This window comes from Marmota monax, unplaced genomic scaffold, assembly GCF_021218885.2.
Source record: "Marmota monax isolate L192 unplaced genomic scaffold, Marmota_monax_Labrador192_F-V1.1 WCK01_AAM20220418_F8-fsc00086, whole genome shotgun sequence".
In the NCBI taxonomy this organism is placed as follows: domain Eukaryota; kingdom Metazoa; phylum Chordata; class Mammalia; order Rodentia; family Sciuridae; genus Marmota; species Marmota monax.
In genome coordinates this window covers 430,477-450,613 of record NW_026693086.1, presented here as the reverse complement: position 1 = coordinate 450,613, position 20,137 = coordinate 430,477, and the positions used below count along the sequence as shown (strand labels likewise).

Genomic DNA, 20,137 nt, shown 5'->3' with positions numbered 1-20,137 from the left:
CATCTATGAAGTACAGATCTCAGAGACAGAGAAGCCATCTCAGTTCTTTCCCACTTGTATGAACCAACTCTTAATTTAATAGGGTACAATGTGATGTTTTAGTGTATACATACATGGTAGAAAGATTAAATCAAACTAACATTGCCATTACCTTACATCACCTTTTTTTGTGATGAAAGCATTTAAACCTATTCTTTTAACAATGTTAAAATGCAAATTGATTAATATTGACCATGGTCACCAGGCTGTGCAATAGATCACTACAACTTACTCAGCTACCTGAAAATTTAGCCAACATTTCACCTTCCCCATCTCTCCAATCTAGACAATCAACCATCACTACCCTCTCCAATCCCTCAGCCTCTGGTAACCATCATTCTACTCTCTCTTTCTCTGAAATAAACTCTTGAATGATGAATGAATTCCATCTATGTGAGATGATGTGGTATTTGTCTTTCTGTGCCTGTCTTATTTCATTTGGCATACATATTCAGCCATATTATTACAAATGACAGAATTTCCTTTTCTTTTAAGGCTGAATAGCATTCTGTCGCGTTCCATGACTAAACACTCAAGTTCACCCCAGCTGAACGGGGCTGCCACGAATAATCACAGAGACAGAGAAATACCACTTTCTTTGGATCCTGTGATGAGTCCTCCTACCTTAGGGGTGGAAAGAGAGAGGAGCATGAGCTGAACCCTTTTATTGGGAAGAAACCATCCAAATAAGGCAAGGGGTACGATGACAAAGGAATAGGTGAGTGTAGCTCAACCTAGACCCATGTTGCTGGGACAATGCCCAAGTCACCATGAAATGTAGTGATTGGTCAGAGCCTCATGCTTCAGGACTGGAAGGCGTGGCTATTCAGAGTGGCTCCCCACAGTATTCCACCGTGTATTCATGCCACACTTTCTCTATCCAATCATCCATTGGACAATTAGGTCACCTCCATAGGTTGGCTATTGTGAATAATGCTAAAATAAACATGGAAGTACAGATATCTCTTTGATATACTGATCTTAATTTTTTTTTTTTGCACATGTATCTAGAAATAAGATGGCTAGGTCATATGGTAATTCTATTTTTAGTTTTTTGAGGAACCTCCACACTTTTTTTTCAAAATAGCTGTAACAATTTCCATTCCCACCAACAATATATCAGAATTCCCTTTTCTTCACATCCTCACCAACATTTGCTATCTTTTTGTCTTTTGATAATAGCCTTCTAAACAGAATGAGGTGAAGTCTCATTGTGGCTTTAATTTGCATTTCCCTTATGATTAGAGATGTTGAGCATATATTCATGTATAGACATGTAGACACTGTTGTGTCTACGGGTATATCTTCCTTTACAAAATGTTTGCCAGATCCTTTGCTCATTTTTAAATCACATTTATTTTCTTGCCATGGAGTTGTTTGAGTTTTTTATATATTTTGGATATTATCCCCTTATCAGATGCATGTTTTGCAAATATTTTCTCAATCTATGGGTTGTTTCTTCACTGTTTTTGTTTCCTTTGGTATACAGAAACTTTTTAGTTTGATGTAATCCTGATTTGAAGCTTTTCCCCTGTTTCTTCTAGTGGTTTTAGGAATTTAAGTCTTGAATCCATTTGAGTTGATTTTTGTGTATTGTATAAGGGCTCAATATCATTCTTCTGCATATGGATATCCAGTTTTCCCAGCACCATTTATTGAAAAGACTTTCCTTTCCCCATTGTGTGCTCTTGGCCTCTTTGTTGAAAACCCGTTGGCTATAAGCATATGGATTTATTTCTGGGATTTCTATCTTGTTCCATTGGGCAATGTGTCTGCTGTTAATTCCAGTACCATGCTGTTCTGATTTACAATAGCTTTATAATAATATATTTTGAAATCAGGAAGTATGGTGACCTTCTTCATTCTTAATCATAAGAGAATCTACAGATAATGGTGATGCAGTTTTAATGAAAAGAAGAAAAAAATTCTGTCTCATTAATAAATTGGTCAGAGAAGCAATATAAAGTTTAAAATCGTCAAAGAGAGTAGCGTGCACAGCCAGATGGGCTCTGGGAACTCACATAGCAATTCACTGGTGAAGAGTTACAGGTGTGTCTAGGCTATAAGACCATTTGGAAATAACCAAAAGAAAGGCCTTAACTTATATTTAAATTACAGAGTCAAAAAGTCCTAAGACTTGTTGAACTTATTAATTTTATTTGTTTTGCTTTCTAAACTAATGAGAGGTTTTTAAGATCAGCTTTGCCTTCGGGTCTATGTACACTCCATCACCTGAAGTTGTTTGGATCCTATAGCAGTTGATGCTGTCCTTAAAGAGTTCCTGTGTAGTCTGTGTTGGTCCTGATCAAAAATGGACTCCAAACTAGAATCTGAATTATTGCAATGCCCAGCGGAACCCGGCAAACCAAATAAAATATATGATCTTGATGATCTATAGATGCACTGGGGGAAAAAGTTATAAAACATAGTTAGGTGTTTGTTTTTTTCCTAGTGGCTTCTGTTTTTATTAATTCAAAACTATTTAACAAAAAAGTTTTGTTATCTAACAATCCATTTAAAAAAGAAAAAAGACATTTTATTGAATAATTTTAATTCTTTCCAATTATTGAATAACCCTTACCTTTTAGTTGCTCATAGGAGAGGAGGCTAACATACAAACCTGTGAGCACAGTACCTGCTGAAACATGCCACAACTACAACCCAGAATGACCAAGTGCCTGGGATAACCAAGGACAGGAGTGAGGACCCAAAGCACACACTCATATGTGTGCACCCTTGTTACACTTCAGTCTTGTTTGTTTGGTTTTGGTACCAGAGATTGAACCCACGGGCACTTAACCACTGAACCATATCCCCTAGCCCTTTTTATTTTGTCTTTTGAGACAGGGTCTTGCTAAGTTGCTCAGGGTCTTGATAAATTGCTGAGGCTGCCTTTGAATTTGCAATTCAATCCTCCTGCCTCAGCCTCCCAAGCCGCTGAGATTATAGGTGCATGCCCAGCTACACTTTGGTTTAAGGCCAAACAATGGGTTTTAAACAAGGTGAGAGGATTTGGACATTCATTTCTAATTCCAAACTTTTACTCAACACAATTAAAGGAATCCAGGGATAATAATATTTAGGAGCAACCTGGGTAGGTTTTCTACTAAGAACTTCCATTAAGCCCAAATACTTTTAAGGTTCTTAACTATATTCCAAATAGATCATACTTTTTATTTAAATCATATTCAGTAAAAAAGGGCTCCTGATTATTCAGATTTTGATTATTCAGTTAGCTCAACTATTCAAAATAGCCCCTCATTAAGCCAAATGAGAAAAGAAATGAAAATGTCAAACTATATGATATAAGATGAGGAAGCAGTTTGCGCTACATTTTCATATTAAAACCAATCACTATTACCAGAACTGATGTATCATTAGTTCATCTAAAGAAAATTGATATTTTTAGATTATTAATATGCTGGGCATTGAGCTACATACTAGGTATTCAACAGTAGCCAGAACTGGTAGGGTCCCTGTCCTCATGGAGCTTACCCCCATGCAGGTAATAGATCTTATATGCAGATGGTAGATCTTACTCAAATAATTATAAGTAAATTCGATTACATGCACTTATATGAGACAACTGTAAAAAGTTCAGACTTACTCTTAGCAGGTGGAACCTAGTAAATCAAACTGAGTTCTGAAAAGTAATTACACATTAACTAGAAGTCTGCTGCCTAAAATCGTGTGCAGAACCTGCAACCACCACTACCTCCGCTAAAAGCCATAGCTAAGAATGTCCTTGGTGCTCTGGACTGGATGGCATTCATTAGGGATGACCATCCCCCCAACTGCTGCTCCTCCAGTCTGCCCCTCACCTTGAGTCCTACCTGGTCCAAGAACTTATTACTACCTACCCCCTCTCCATGCTTCTGCTGCTACTTCTCAGGCTCTGAGATAAACACAATGGCCAAGGTCATAGGCTTGACTTCCCCACATACATGCTGACTATAGCTTCTGGAAGTAGCAGAGGCTCTGATAGTGCTGTTTCTCCCAAATTCTCCTTTTTTCTGTGGGTATATAATGTTTGGTTAGCCTAGCATTCCTTCAAGAAAAAATCCTCTCCTTTCTTCCACAAGTAAGCCTGTCCCTGTCCTTAAGACTGTCTCACTCCCACACTAAGGTCAGACTTGTGCCCTGACTTGGTCAGAGGATTCCATGCCTCATGGTACCACTATTGCTTTCAGTGACTGACATGTGACTTACACAAAGCCTGTCAGTGTCCAACCAGGGACTTTTGCTGTGCTACCAGGACAAGAGTGCATGCTTCTTCATAATCTTGGGCTATTAGGTCCATATAAACCTGGGGCTATGTTGCTTGCAGGAATTAAAAGCTTGAAGCAGACACAGAGGGAAAGTCAGAGAAAAAGGTTTCTGGCACACTTGGGAGCCAGCTCTGCCTGACTTTTCAGATGTAAGAATCAGTAAGTTCCTCTTTTATTTAGCCTGTAGTGGATTTCTGTCACATGCAGCCAAAGTGGCCTAAGTAATATACCCTTCCAATTTGAATTGATGCCCATATTGTGTAAACTGACAGCCTCTGACCACTCTAGAGAAAGGATTCAGTGATATATAATTGGCCTCAACCATTAAGGATCCAGGAGGTATGAAACAGCTGAGTGCCTGATTTCTAGAACAAGAAGACATGGTCATGACTGCTTTGGAACTTGATGTTGCGGATGCTCACAACCATCATGCTTCTCTTGCAGATTTGACTATTCACTGATATGAACCACAAGACCCACTAAACAGGAGAACCAGACTAACAATGGGTGCAAGATGCCAAAAAAGGTAACGGAGACCTAGTTCCACTTCAATAGCTGCGTAAATCATACATGTCTCCAACACATAAAAGAAAGGAAGTGGCCTAATCAAGACCTTTAGAGGGGGGAAACCACAGCACTGCATCCATGAGCTGCTTAGTCACGGAATTATTACAGTATGTGCTCCGAAACCCAGGGTTTTATGAAAAGGCTGGTTTCTGCTCAGCAGAGGCACCTCTGTGCTTTTGACTCAGTATTTGATTAGCAGCAGGAGCCCATTATCTTTCTGCATTCTGTAGTTACAACAGATTCCAGTTTTTAAAATATCAAGAAAGCTTTCTCTGCCATACTCTTCTTCCATAATGTTCTGCCTCAGCTTGAGCCCTGAGCAATGGAGTCAGCCAACTCTGACTGAACTTCAGAAACCAACAATATCATCTTTGAAGAAGATTGGAGCCAATCTGTTGGACACCTAGGGTCTGGCCAAGAACCAGCACAGACCATTAGACATATGCATGCAGTCATCTTCACAGAGCAGGCCTGTGAAGGCACAAGATGACTAAAGTCTCATTTATCATCCCAAGCAACATCAGCACAGGGATTGCCCAGATGAGCTCAGCCTGGATTGCTGACTTGAGACATGAATGAGTAAAATGGTTGCTTTTTGTGTGTATGTGTTGGGAGGCGGGGTTGCTTTTTTTGGTGCTGGGGATTAAAACCAGGTGCACTTAACCATTAAATCACATCATCAGTCCTTTTTATTTTTTATTTTGAGGCAGGCTCTAAGTTGCTTAGGGCCTCACTAAGTTTCTGAGGATAGTCTCAAATTTTGATCTTACTGCTTCAACCTCCTGAAGTTGCTGGGATTATAGGCACATGCCACAACACCAAATCAAAATGGTTGCTTTTATAACTAATTTTTTAGTCATTATTATGTAGGAAATGCTAACTGGTATCTAATTCCCCAATTTTCAATGTTTTTAACATATTAATGATTAGGATAGACATAGCTGAATTATGTATCAAATAAAACCAATAGAACTTAAAAATATATATATCAAGAAATTGGATTCCTGCTGGGTGTGTGGTGCATGCCTGTAATCCCAGTGGCTCGAGAAGCTGAGGCAGGAGGACCTTGAGTTCAAAGCCAGCTTCAGCAATGGTGAGGCACTAAGCAACTCAGTGAGACCCTGTCTCTAAATAAAATACAAAATAGGGCTTGGATGTGGCTCAGTGGTCAAGTTCAATCCCTAGTAACCCCCACCAAAAAAAGAAAAAAAGAAATTAGATTCCTGCTGTCAGGGTCTCTCTATGGAATATTTTCCATCTCTAGGATAGAATTGTCTTTATCTATTTTTTTTTTTTTTGCACAGAGAGGGGGCATGAAGAACACGTGTGGCAAAGTTTCCTATGGGCACAAGACAACATGCACAAAGACCGCCTGAAAGAGGCACTCAAGGGCAGCCAGGGGACAAACGTTTCAATGAATAGGCAATCTGGCATTTGTTAGAAGACACAATACTTTCAAGCTTACATCCTTATCACTGACATTGCCACCATCTTAATGGATTCAGACTCTGCAGTAGTCCCTGTGATTTCCCCACTACCTCACTGAATCTCTTGACACTCTTCAAATATTTCCTTGGTGTTTCTGCTTCTTTCTTAAGATGCCTTTTTTCTCCTGAAATATGATTCTAAGCCAGAGACATGCCCATGACTTGAGAGAATTTCTCTTCTCTCTCACATTACATTCATTCTACTGGGAGATGAATGAACCTATTGACTAGTGAGGCTATATTTCTTTCAGAATGTCATCACCTCTCATTGCCAACCTTAACAACACTTTTTAATGAATCTCTGGTAGAAAAATAGTTCTTACGCACTACTTGGGGCTTCATTTGTTCACCAGGTATTTATTGCACACATACTGTCGTAAGTGCTTAAGATACAGAATAAATTAATCAACATCGATTCCTGCCCTCCACAAAGCCTACCTGCTAGTGGAAACAAACAGACCATTAAAAAATATATTTAACATCATCTTATAATAATAATAATTGCACTTCTGCTCATGGAAAAAAATTGCACCCAATTTTCTCACAATCTTCTAAACAAAAATAATCTACCTGCAGGTAATAATATCCTAAAATATTACTCTTTGGTATCCTTTACCTAATTTTCTTAGCTTACTACGAAAAGTAAGCTGTAGAGGTAAAGGGGGACCATGATGTAAATTATCATACTCTCACCTCAAATTGTATCCTCTGTAGGATCTTCCTCATCACAAAACTAAAATGAAGCCTGGCTCCTTTCCACTCTCTTATTTTTCCTATCAATATTGTCTCCAAGAAAACAAGTATAAAATTAATAAGGTTGCTCTCTGATAGCATCAGTAAAATAATTTTATCATCATTAGAATAAAAATAGACAATCCAACCAATGGAATAAACCAAAATCAGCATCAATGGGCACCCCTACAGAATAAAGAGATGCTCAGTATTGCAAAGGCCAAGAAACTCAAATAAGACTTAAGTAGTAGGGTAGTCTCTTCTGAATTAGGGTCAGGAAAACAAGTCCACATAAATAGTTGCTACCTCAAGTATAGACAGGAAATTTCTTCTAGGGTCAGCCTGAAACAAGGGTAACAAGTTTTAGCAGGCTTACTATGTATGTGGCCCTGTATTTCAATTGGCTTGGACTGCCATAACAAAATACTATAGACTGCATTGATTGGGAGGCCTCGTCAACAAAAATTTATTTTTTCACATTTCCAGAGGCTGGAAGTCTTAGATTAGGGTGCCAGTTTGGTCAGATTCTAGTGAAAGCCCTTTTCTTGGCTTGCAAACAGTTGTATCCTCCCCCATGGTAGAGACAGAGAGAGCATGCTGTCTCCTTCTCTCCCTCTTCCCACCCCACCCTCTGTTTTTTAATTGGTGCTGGGGTTTAAATTCTGGGCCTTGCCCATACTAAGCACACATCCACCTCTGAGCTACATAAGAGCACTAATCCTATTACGCAGGTCCCACTCTCATATCATTGTCTAGACCTAATTATCATCCACAGGCTTCATCTCCAAATACCATTGCATTGTGAGTTGCTACTTTGAGGAGACAATTAAGTGCATAGCATTCTGTTGGATACTTTCCTCTTGTTGATGCTAATCTTCACAACCCTAAAGACCACAAGGAAGTTTAGGTTAATTAAGTTGCCCAAAGTTACACAACTAGTGAGTTTGGAGCTGGAGCTGAGACTTTTACCTAAAACATTTTATCTGAACTAAAAATCTCTCCAAGAAAAACTGATACCTCTAATCTAAATTTATCAGAAGGAAAAAAACTCAGTCTTTGAGAAAGTTAAATATTCTCCATGGAAATATCAGGTATACTCATAGCATTATATGATCACACTGAGATCTTGAAAAATCTAAATATTTAATTCCCTATATGCCAATTTTTCTTTGCCAGAGATTGGGGGATATGGTTCATGTTTCCATATATAAAAACTAAATGAAAAAAGTAACAATGTAATATTCTTCCAAAATACACCATAAGGTTGATCATCTCCTGCTTTGGATATAATCTTGTCCTCAGGTGGTCCCTTTGCAACAAAAACACAAAGACCCTATTTATAGAAGTAAATAAAAAAGTGGGCTATGGGGAAGAAATCGATAGTGTATCATTGCTAATTCTGTGGCAAATTCTGGGGCTGGAGCTCTTATCTAGTATGTCTAAGGCCTTGGGTTCCACCTCCACGCTGAAAAAAAAAATTAATACAAAAATCAGGATATATATTATTATGGTCCTAAGAACTTCTGGACAGAATTCCCCCACAAAAATTTCACATCACAGCCCCATTTCTGAAGTACCATCAGTAAACTTATTCAGTCTCAATTGTAATCTTTTGGGCCAAATGTTAACAATTTAGATTACTCTAAGGGCTTATGTCCACTATAATTAGCAACAGAACTTTCATTTATTTCTTGCAGTACTGGGGACTGAACCTAGGGGCACTCTACGGCCGAAGGACATTCACAGCTCTTTTTACTTTTTCTTCTGAGACAGGAGCTCACTAAATTGCCCAGGCTGACCTCAAATTCTCAATGCTCCTGCCACAGCCTCCTGAGAATTTGGGCTACAGGCCTAGGCCACTGTACCCAGCCTGCATATGTATTTAATCCTGACTTCCCAAATATACAGTGCTGGGGCAGAGGGGAAGTCACGTCTCAACAAAGAACAAAATTTGAGACAGAATTTATGGAATGTTCTAACTGTTGACTATTTCTAGTTCTTCTAGTGATCCATAGCAGGCTTTAAGCTCTTTATAGAAGAGTGTTTATTTTTTATTTGTTTGCTTGTTTGATTGTTTTTTTTTTCACTTTTGCAAGACTATGTGTTTCAATGGACTCATAGATAAAGAATATATAAAAAAACATTAGCCAGGTGTGGTAGCTCACACCTGTAATCCAGCTACTGGAGAGGCAGGAGGATTCCAAGTTCAAGGACAACCTGGGCATCTTAACAAGTCCCTATCACAAAATAAAAAGTAAAAAGAGCTGGGGATGTAGCTTGGTGGTAGAGTGCCCATGGAGTAGATTCCTGTTACTGAAAAAAAAAAAAAAAAAAAAAGAGTCTTTAAAAACATTAATAAAGAAATTTATAATAAGCATTTCAAAACTATAGCAAAATTAACAGCATGATGCTGGGTCTCACCCTCTAGAGTGTTGCCCTTCCCCTGGGGGATGGGGATGGGGGTGCCCCCTCCTATGCAAGTCATGGGTCTCCCCCTCTCCAGGGTTGCCCCTCTTCTGGGGGATGGGGCCACATGACCCTCCTGTGCCAGAGATGGGGCTCCCCCTCTTGTGGGGTGCCCTTTCTCTAGAAGATAGGGGCACCCCTCCTCCTCTAGGGATGGGTTCCCCCCCTCTCAGGGGATGTGCCCCCATAGGGGATGGGGGCACCTCTCTTCTAGGAATGGGAGATGCCCTTTTTTGTGGGGTGCCCTTTCTCTAGAAGATGGAGCCACCCCTCCTCCTCTAGAGATGGGTCACCCCTCTCAGTGGGTGTGCCACTACTAGGGGATGGGGGTGTCCCTACTCCTCTAGGGATGGGGTAACCTTCGGGGAGTGCCCCTTCTTTAGAAATCTGGGTGCCCCTCCTTTAGGGATGGGGTCCCCATCTCAAAGTATTCCCCAGGTCCCCATCCTCTAGGGATGGGATCCCCTTCTCGAGGGGTGCCCCTCCTCTATGATGGGGTCTCCCTCTTCTAGGAATGGAGTCTGCCTCTCAGGGGGTTCCCAGTTCCCCATTCCTTAGGGATGAGGTCCCCCTCCACTAAGGATGGAGTCCCCCTCTCAAGGGGTACATCTCCGTTAGGGGATGGGGGTGGGCGCATCTTTTTCTAGGGATGGGGTCCCCCTCTTGGGGGATGGATGTGCCTCCACTAGGGGATGGGGGAGGGTGCCCCTCCACTTTGGGGACCCCGCCTCTCAGGAAGTGTGCCTCCACTAGAGGATGGGGCCAGGCACCCCTCCTGAGTGATAAATGGGGCTTCCTCTCTTGTACGGTACCCCTTCTCTGGGCAATGGGGTACGCCAACTCTAGGGACTGGGTCTCCGTCTCCTGGCATGCCCCTCCCTAGGGGAGGGTACACTTCCACTAGGAAAGGTGTCCCCCTCTCAAAGGGGTGCCCCTCTCTAGGGGATGGGACTCTCCCACTTGGGGGTTGCCCCTCCTCTGGGGGATGAGGGCGTCCCTCCTCTGCAAAAAATGGGGTCCACCACTTGGGTGTGCCCCTCTTCTAAGGGATGGGGTGCCCCACCTTTAAGGATGGTGTCCCCCTCTTTAGGGGTGCCCCTCCTCTATGTAATGAGGTACCCTTCCTCCTCTAGGGATGGGATCCCCATCTCCAGGGGTGCCCCTCATCGAGAGGATGGGGTGCCCCTCCTCTAATGACTGGATCCAACTATTGAGGGGTTCCCCCTCCTCTAGGGACTAGGTTCCCATCTCAAGGCGTACCCCTCCTCTAGGGAATGGGGTGCCCCACATGTAGGGACTGGGTTCCCCTCTCAAGGAATGCCCATCTTGATAAAGAATATATAAAGAACATTAGCCAGGTGTGGTAGCTCATACCTGTAATCCAGCTACTGGGGGGTTGCCCCTCCTCTCGGGGGTTGCCCCTCCTCTAGGGACACGGTGCCCCTCTTGATCAGTGCCCCTCCTCTAGGGAATTGGGGCTCTCCTCCTCTAGGGTTGGGGTTCACCTCTTGGGGGCTGCCCCTCATCCAGGGGATGGGGGCAACCCTCTTCTACAGATTTGGTCCCCCTCTGGGGGGGGGGGTGACCCAATTCTAGGGGATGGGGGGCCTGTGCCCTTCCTCCTAGAGGGATAGGGGATGGGTTTCCCTTCTCATGGGTGCCCCTCCTCTAGGGATGGGGGCATGTGCACCCCTCCTCCTCAAGGGATGTGGTCCCACTCTTGGGGGGTGCTCCTCCTCTAGGGAATGGATCTCCCTCTTGAGGGGTGCCCACCCTCTAGGGAATGGGGTACCCCCCACTAGGGATGGTGTCCCCCTTCCAGGGGAGTCCCTCATCTAGGTAATGGGGGAGCCCATCTTCTGTGAAGAATGGGGTCCATGACTCAAGGGTGCCCCTCTTCTAAGGTATGGGGTGCCCTCCCCTAGGAATGGGGTCCCCCTCTGGAGGGAAGCCCTTCCTCTAGGGAATGGGGGTGTCCCTCCTCCTCTAGGGATAAGATTTCCCTCTCGGGGGTGCCCCTTTTATAGGGACTGTGTCCCTCTCTCCAGTGGTGCCCTTCCTTTAGGGGATGGGGTGCCCTTCCTTTAGGGAGGGTGTCCCCCTATCGAGGGGTACCCCTCCTCTAGAGGATGGGGATGTCCCTCCTCCAGGGACTGGATGCCCCTCTCAAGGGGTGCCCCTCCTCTAATTGATGGGGCTCCCCCTCTTGGGGGTTGCCCCTCCTCTGGGGGATGGGGTTGGGGGACCCTCTCCTGTGCAAAGGATGCTGAATTAATTGATAATCATGAAAGAAAAAAATTCACTAGCACCAAGATTGATTTCTTCCAAAGTAATCTCATCGTCATAAAACTACTACATTAGTCTGGTTTTACTACTATAGTCAATCTCTATTTTAAAAAAAAAAAAAAAAAACTTTTTTAAGAAAAAAGCAGTTTTAGAATTTATTATAATGATTAGGCACATGTAAGTAAACATGAAAAATATTTGCGTATCTTGAAAGACAAAGCTCTGGGATTATTTTTATTTGTAGATGTTTCACCTTTAGACAATTCATTTTGAATCTTTTCCTTTGCTAGAGTTGAAACCATTTTGTTTACTATGTCACTGAGAGAAAAGTCATATTCTCAGCTTTCTAAGCTTTCTTCATAAATATAATTTTGGAAGGATCTATTGAGAAGCTTTCAGACAAAAGACAAGCAAAACAATGCTTCATATAAAAGGTATAGAAACCAATTTATTTGGCTGGGGATGTAGCTCAGGATAGAATACTTGCCCAGCATGCAGAAACCTAGGTTCAGTCCCTAGCACTGAAAATAAAAACCAAGACAAACACTTGTATACATAGACTGGTCATAGACAGTATTTCTTTCTTTCTTTTTTTAAAAAATACTTTCATTTTATTTATTTGTATTTATGTGGTGCTGAGGATTGAACCCAGTGCCTCACACATGCTAGGCAAGCACTCCACCAACTGAGCTACAACCCCAGCCCCTGTATGTCTTATGTAATACATTTAATCTAGTTACCCACAACAAATCAACAGATGACAGTGAAATTCAATATGTAAATGGACAGACTGTAGCTCCTGGTGAAAATGTATCTTTCTATTCCAGAATCTCCTGTCAAGCAGCAGGAATTTGGCCAGAACTAGAGGACACTACTAGCACATGGAGTGGGTACAGTGCCTTGCAATGGGTAACAAGCAATCAAGCACCAAGCTTGTGTTCCTCCTACATTCGCTGCTTATCTTGCCCTGGACTTAGCTCATTGTACGACTTGCCCTTCTGCCTCAGTCACTAATGCCATGTAAGCTCTCAAGGACAGAGAGAGATAAAGTCTTATGACTCTGTATCCTGGCTCCCAGTAGCTCTCAGCTCAGATTAACACCTAATAGAAACTCCGTGAATATTTGCTGTAAGAAGAATGCAAACATTCTTAGTTGGTCAGATAGGAGGAAATTCTATAGCATATTAGAATTCTATAACATACTAAAATTTCACAAATTTTTGTGAAAAATCAAACTTGTGTTGTAATTTTTAGTAGAAGTTATGTGTATAAAATAGTTGATGATCCATTTCTATTTATACCTCATGAAGTCCCTTATCCCAATTAGAAGAGACTTATGCTGGTTTTCTTGCCCCAGGTACCCCAGTTTTAGATCTCCATTAATAACAAACTTTACTATTATACATACTGGCTACTGGTCAGTATATATGTGGATCACTAAGAAGTAAATAGATCTATTAAACATGGTGAAATAATCTTCTGTGTAGAACTAATATTTCTTTGAATGTACTAATAAATCAATATATTTTGAAAACAGCAAAAGGAAGAATAATACCCCTTGGCTATACAGTTCTGTGTAACAGTGGAATCATAACCAGATATTAGAAAACTTACCTGTAAGTTTATAATTCATTTCAAGTAGCCTTTTTTTTTTTCTAAATTCTTTACACTGGTGAGTCTCACAGTACTCTCTGATTGTCAAACCATATCCTGCTAAGTGTACAGTTAGCTTCTGGACTTTTAGTCAGGCACTTTCAGATTAGCAACAGCTAGCTACCTGAGGCCACCAGATGTCAAGGTTTAATTATCACTCAAAGATAAATGATACTTAAGTGCCTGAATTTATATCTCTAAAAATGCTTATGGTGCAATGAAATCAGTTTGCCAACTTGTCCAAGCTGCCAACATGTCACTTTACTGAGCCAACAAAAATTAGTCCCTAGAGCCTCTGTTTTCAAGGCAGACAATCTTTATGTTCCCCATGCTGGCTGCACAATGGAAAAGATAGCGAGCTCTAAGAGACGCTGACACCTGAAAAGAATATGGAAGGAAAAAAAAAAAGATACTGATGCCTGGTTCTCACCTCCAGAGACGATTTAACTGGTCTAGGATGTGACCTGGGCATCCGGGTTTTTTCAAGCTCCAAGTGATTCTAATGTGCAACGAGGTTAATAACTTTTACTTTAGGATCTTTATATTCTTCGAGAATACAAAGACAACTATTGTGCATCACCTGAAAACCACCAGGGGTACAGATGCTGTATTTTGTGAAAGATGGCGCTAGTTAAAGATGTCACTGAACACTTCTTAGCAGGAGGAGGACACAGTGTGAATTTTGTGTTAGAACACTTTGGCAGTGGTTGGAAAGAAGGCCTGGAGGAGAGCAAAAATGGAAGCTTAGCTACTAGTTGCCTACCATGTAACAAGCAGTCATGATATGAGGGTAGATAAAATAGTTTCTGACACTAGGAACCTACAATCGTTAAGGAGATGGACATGAGTCAATTGTAGCACAGAGAGGTGAATACTATGATTATGAGAAACTGATGTGACTCCATTTTTTGAAAATAAATAAATAACAGCAGCTTCTACCTCAAGGCCTGTCCTAAGGAAGGGGGTGTGACCCTTGTCCTTGGAAAAACCCACAGAGCCTTTCTAGGCACATACCCACTCGGCTGAGTTGTTTGTCTGCAAATAACAGGAGAGGTCTGTGGTGCCAGGTGTCCCTGACTCAGTTAGGCTAGGTGAGGACCCATTAGCAACCCCTTAGCAACCACCAATCAGCATGAGACAGAGAAAATACCTGGAATGCCAGATGACCCCCCAGTAGTTTATGGTGGTTGATAACATGTTGGGAAACCATGTAGTTTAGCAATACACCCCTCGTGGCTTAAATCAGTCAGTTCAAAGGAATCTCCCTCTTGTACTAACCCCTTACCCAACTTGTTCCCGCCATTGAATGTGCTAATCAATGTTAAGAGTTGTTGTTTGATTTTCCCGCGGTACGGAATGATTTGCTGTATGATGTTGTGATGCATAGAGTATCCCCCCAAAACCTATAAAATCTCACTGAACAAAGGACTGGGACTCACTCCCTGGGACTGCTGTGTCAGAAATGGTTGTGATTCCAGGCTTGAGCTTGCAATAAAGACTCTTGTGTGATTGCATCGGATTCTTCTCCTGGAGGTCTACTGGGGTCCCACGAATCTGGCATTACAATTAGAAGGGTATATGAAACATAATGATGGCTAAAAGTGCTGTGGTCATAACTATCTCCAGAAGCCTTCACAGAGGAAGAGATGTCAGCTGTGACATCTGTGACGTCTGGAGGAATGTCAAATCGTCTAATAGTGGAGTTTGAGAAGTACAGACTTGACCCTACAAGGAAGAAAGTATTAATAATGTTAAACTAATGAGTAACAATATCAGATTTGCCTTTTAGAAGATCAACCTACAGTGTAGAGAATTCTTTGAAGGGAGGTTAGCCAAGTAGCAGAGAAAGAAACAATGGAAGACCAATTGAAAACCAAAGAGTGATTTTATATGAGAAATTCTGGTGTGGGTCTGAGATGAAGCACTCTAACAGGGAAGGTGAAGAGGACACTGACACTCACATGCAGCAGTGTGGCTGGGCACAAAATAACTGAGCTGCCACAAAGCCTTGTAGGTTCAAACAGCAACTCTTTATTCCCGAACTCTCACTGGCACGGTACACATACTTCCCAGGAACAACACTCCCTCCACCAGGCTCCGCGCGCCAATTCTCCCGGAATCCCACGAGAACTCAACAGGAACTCCAAAGTAGCAGGGCGCCTGAGGCAGCAGGATCCGTCCTAATCCCTGAGCCACCCTATTCCTGAGCAGGGTCACCTTTCAACCATTCCCTCTGGCAAAATGCCAGGCATCATTCCGACTAAACTGTGGCTCTCAACACTCATACTGAGGTTAAGGAGTTAGAATCAACAGAATGTGGTGATCCCTGATGAGAGAGCCACAAAAGTTGCAATTGAGTAAACGTGTGTGACGAAATGAGAAGGAAGTTGAGTGTGGACTGCTCTGGACCACATTTCCTCCATAGAATGTGAAGGAGTTCTTTCTCAGTCCCAGTTTCTCCATCTATTAGATGACTGTTTTCCACCTGCATTGGGAAAGCTGCTCAAAGTCCAGGTAGCATTAAAAGCTGCAAGCAGTACTGTAGTAGAAAATCACAGTGGGCCAAGCCAACAGTGCACACCTGTAATCCCTGCAGTTTGGGAGGCAGAGGCAGAAGGATTGTGTGAGTTCAAAGCCAGCCTCAGCAAAAGTGAGACTTGCCAAGCCTCTCAGTGAAACCCTATCTCTAAAGAAAATACAAAATAGGGCTGGGGATGTGACTCAGTGGTCAAGTGCCCCTGAGTTCAATCCCCAGTATCATCCCCAGCTCCCCCAAAAAATAAAAAGAAAAGAAAATCAAGGTGGCTGAAAGGGGACAGGAACAGACTCAGGTAGAAGATTCAAGGCCTTTAATCTTCTATTATAGCTTATTCATTGATTCATGTGAGAGCATGGAGGAGTAACAGCCTAGACTTCCTCTGGCAGCCACGGAACCTGATAAAACACCTGTCACTAACCTACAGGTTCTTGAATTTTTCCCCAACTCCCTTCTGTAAGACTGGAAGACGCCGCACCACACTACAAATGGGAGACACCATACAACACAGATCACTGAAGAGGTTCCGCTTTATTACAAAAGGCTGTGGGTTTATATAGGTCTAAGGAGAGGTAGCAGGGCTGAGGTAGATAACGGGTCGCCCATCTATTGGCAAGCTCTTCCATATGTCAGTTCTGGAGCCCAAGAAGTTAATTCTTATTGGGGCTAAGGCTTCCCACCAGCAGGATTTGAACATTGGCGCCGGCGGGAACGTTTTGCTCCAGTGAAAGAAAAAAAAGAGGAGAAAGAGGGTCGTTAGGCGCCATGTTGGGGTTTTTCTCTGGGGTGCTGCTGCCGTTTTATGTTTTCCCAACACCTTCAGTGTACGCTGAATACATCAGCAATGAGGAAAGCTATTAAAAAGTGTCGAATCAGGTCATTACTCTGCCCCAAATTCTCCAATCATAATTCTTTTAGGAGATGCATGCTCAATTATCAGGGGTAGCACGCCATTATATCTGCAACTTGCCTTAAAATGGTTCAGAAAACAAAAGACACACACATATACACACCCACATAGACACAGATAAAGCAAAGATGCAAAAACTGTTAACAACTATCGAATCTAAAGAGTCACTATGTGTATTTTCTTGTGCTTTTCTTTAAACTTTTTTGTGTATTTAAAATTTTTTATAATGAAAAGATGTGAGAATAAAACAAGAGGGTTTGATTGTTAAATATAGGGTAGATGTGTTGATAAATGTGATAAAACTAATGTAGTAAAATGTAAACAGTTGAATCAAGATGTGATCACTATACAACTTTTAAACATTTTTTTTTATTTTTGAAAACATTCAAAATAAAACTCTGGGAGGAAAAGTAGTTTAAATAAAGAAACAAAAATAAAAAACAATATTTTTGTGGTGCTGGGAATTGAACACAGGGCCTTGTGTATGTGAGGCTAGCACTCTACCAACTGAGCTATATCCCCAGCCTTCTGGAAGGAAAAGTTGTAAGAATAAAATTAAATAAATCCTCGCATATGTAGAAAATCCTATAGAATTGACAAAAACAAAAACAAAACTTCATGGGACTAAGAAATTATGATAGCAAGGTTGTCAAATCCAAGATTAACATAAAAAAGTCAATCTCTCCCCTGAACAACTGTGATTTTAAATTCAAAATAGAATGTTATTTATAATAGTGCCCCCAAATATGAAATACTTAGGTATAACAAAATACATGCAAGATCTATATGAGGAAAACTACAAGACTCCAATGAAAGAAAGAAGGCTAACAGAATGGAGACATAATCCATGTTCTTGGATAGGAAAGCAATATTTTAAGATATCAGTTCTTCCCAACTTCATCTATAGATCCCAGTCAAAAATCCCAGGAAGGTATTTTGTAAATATTGAAAACTAATTCTAAAGTTTTTACAAAGAAGCTAGTAGACATTATTGGAGAACAGAGGTGGAGGACTGACACTACCCTACATTGAGACTTACTGCAAAGCTGCAGTAATCAAGAAGTCTGGTATGTGAAAAAATAAACAAACAGATCAAAGGAACAGAGAAGAAAGACCAGAGCAGACCAAATAAATATAATCAATTTAACTTTGAAAAAAAGCAAAGGTTATACAATGAAGAAAAATAGTGTTTTCAACAAATGATGCTGGAACAATAGACATCCTCACACAAGCACAGACATAAACAAGCCTTATACTCTTCATGAAAACCAACTCAAAATGGATCATTGACCCAAATGTAAAACATGAATCTATAAAACACCTAGAAGAGAGCATAGGAGAAAATCTAGGTGACTTTGGGTGTGGCAATGGCTTTTTAGATACAACACCAAAGGTATAATCCAGTAAAGAAAAAAAATAATGAGCTGAATTGAAGATTAAAAACTTCTGCTCTGAGAAAGACACTGCTGGTATAGTTGTGCAGCAATAGGAACTCTTATTCATTGTTGGTGGGAATGCAAAATGATTCAGCCACTTTGGAAGACAGTCTGGCAGTTTCTTACAGAAAAAAAAAGTATTCTTATTATGATTCAGCTATCATGTTCCTTAGCATCAATCTAAATGAAATAAAAACTTATGTCCACACAAAAACCTGTGTACACACCAATTTTTATAGGAGTTTTATTCACAATTTCCAAAGCTTGTATGCAACCAAAGATGCCCTCCAGTAAGTGAATGTATAAACTATGGTACATCCAGACAATGGAATATTGTGCAGCACTAAAAACCAATGAACTATCAAGCCACAAAAAGACATACAAGAAACTTAAGTGCATATTATTAAGTGAAAGAAACCAATCTAAAAAAAGTTACATACTATATGATTCCAACTATATGACATTCTAGAAAAGGCCAAACTATGGAGGCAGTAAAAAGATCAGGGATTGCCAGGTGTTAGTGAGAAGAAAGAGAAATCGGTGGAGCCCAGGAGACTGTTAGAGAAATGAAAATATTTTGTATTGTACTATGGTAGTTGATACATGCCATGATACATCTGTGCAAACCCATAAAACACACAACTCCAAGAGTGAACCCTAACATAAACTATGAACTGGGTGAGGATGACGTGTCCATGTAGGCTCATCAGTTGTAAAAAAGTGCCACTCTGATAAGGGACACTGATAAGGAGGGAAGCGATGCAAGTGGGGTTACTTAGGGGATATATGGGAACTTTGCACTTTCTGCTCAACTTTGTTATGAATTAAAACTGCTCTATAAATGGGTCTAGTCAATCAATCACCACCATCCATCTCCCAGTGAAACCAAAGTAACAAAGCAGGACCACAGGGCCCTGCAAGGCCCTGTGTGACCTGGCCTCTCTCCATATCACGGCTTCCTCTCTTGCTTACTGGGCTTCAGCACACTGGCCTCCTTGCCAGACCTAGAGCACCAGGCATGTTGTACCTCAGAGCCTTGCCACCTGCATCTCCTGCCAGGAACACTTCCCCCCAGAGAATCTTCATGGTTCCCACCCAGGTCTCTCCAGGTCTTTCAAATGTCAACTTGTGGGGCCTTCTCCATTCTCCTCTTTTAAAATGCAGCTTTCTCCAACCCTTCTTAGTTTCCCCAATCTTTATTTCTCACCAAAGAACTGACCATTATATAGAGCACTCTGTTTTTCTTAAGTCCTCCTCCCTCCCTCTAGAGGACAGAGACCTCCCTGCTGTGTCATAGTCTAGGGCTTGGGGGGCTCTCAATAACATTTATTGGATGAATAAATGGACAGCTGATTGAGAGTGCATGTGTGCTTCCTGATATTTACCATGCTGTTTTCATTTTATCTGTGTTCAGGAGGGGAAATCCAACTCAGTCACCCAAACCCAGCTCCAGAACCCCGACTCCTGTGAAGTTCTCCCTGGGCAGACTGAGGAGGGGACCTCTTTTCTGTATTACCACAGTGCTCCACTTATGCCTCTGATGGGCCCCTTTATCACAGTTTTTTTGTAATCTGTAGAGCCCCTTAAAGTCTCCTTATTCATATTGTATTCCCAGTACCTTTGTACCTGGCATATAAGAGCAAGTCCTTAAAAACTTTGGTGAAATGAAATAATGAATGAATGACTTAGATAAGGTCACCAATATGTAATTTAGTACAAATTATATAGACATATGTAGTGCATATAACTTAAATAAT

At 41.5% G+C, this 20,137-nt stretch overlaps 1 protein-coding gene across 1 annotated transcript in view; it reads right to left on the bottom strand.

The window, feature by feature from the left end:
* Positions 1 to 2,309: 2,309 nt before the first annotated feature.
* LOC124099340 (transmembrane protein 180-like) overlaps positions 2,310 to 20,137 on the bottom strand; it is a 35,001-nt gene continuing 17,173 nt past the window's right edge. The window contains exon 6 of the mRNA XM_046454369.1: positions 2,310 to 2,442. Within this exon, the coding sequence (XP_046310325.1) occupies positions 2,310 to 2,442 (133 nt within the window). The remainder of the gene's footprint in view (positions 2,443 to 20,137) is intronic.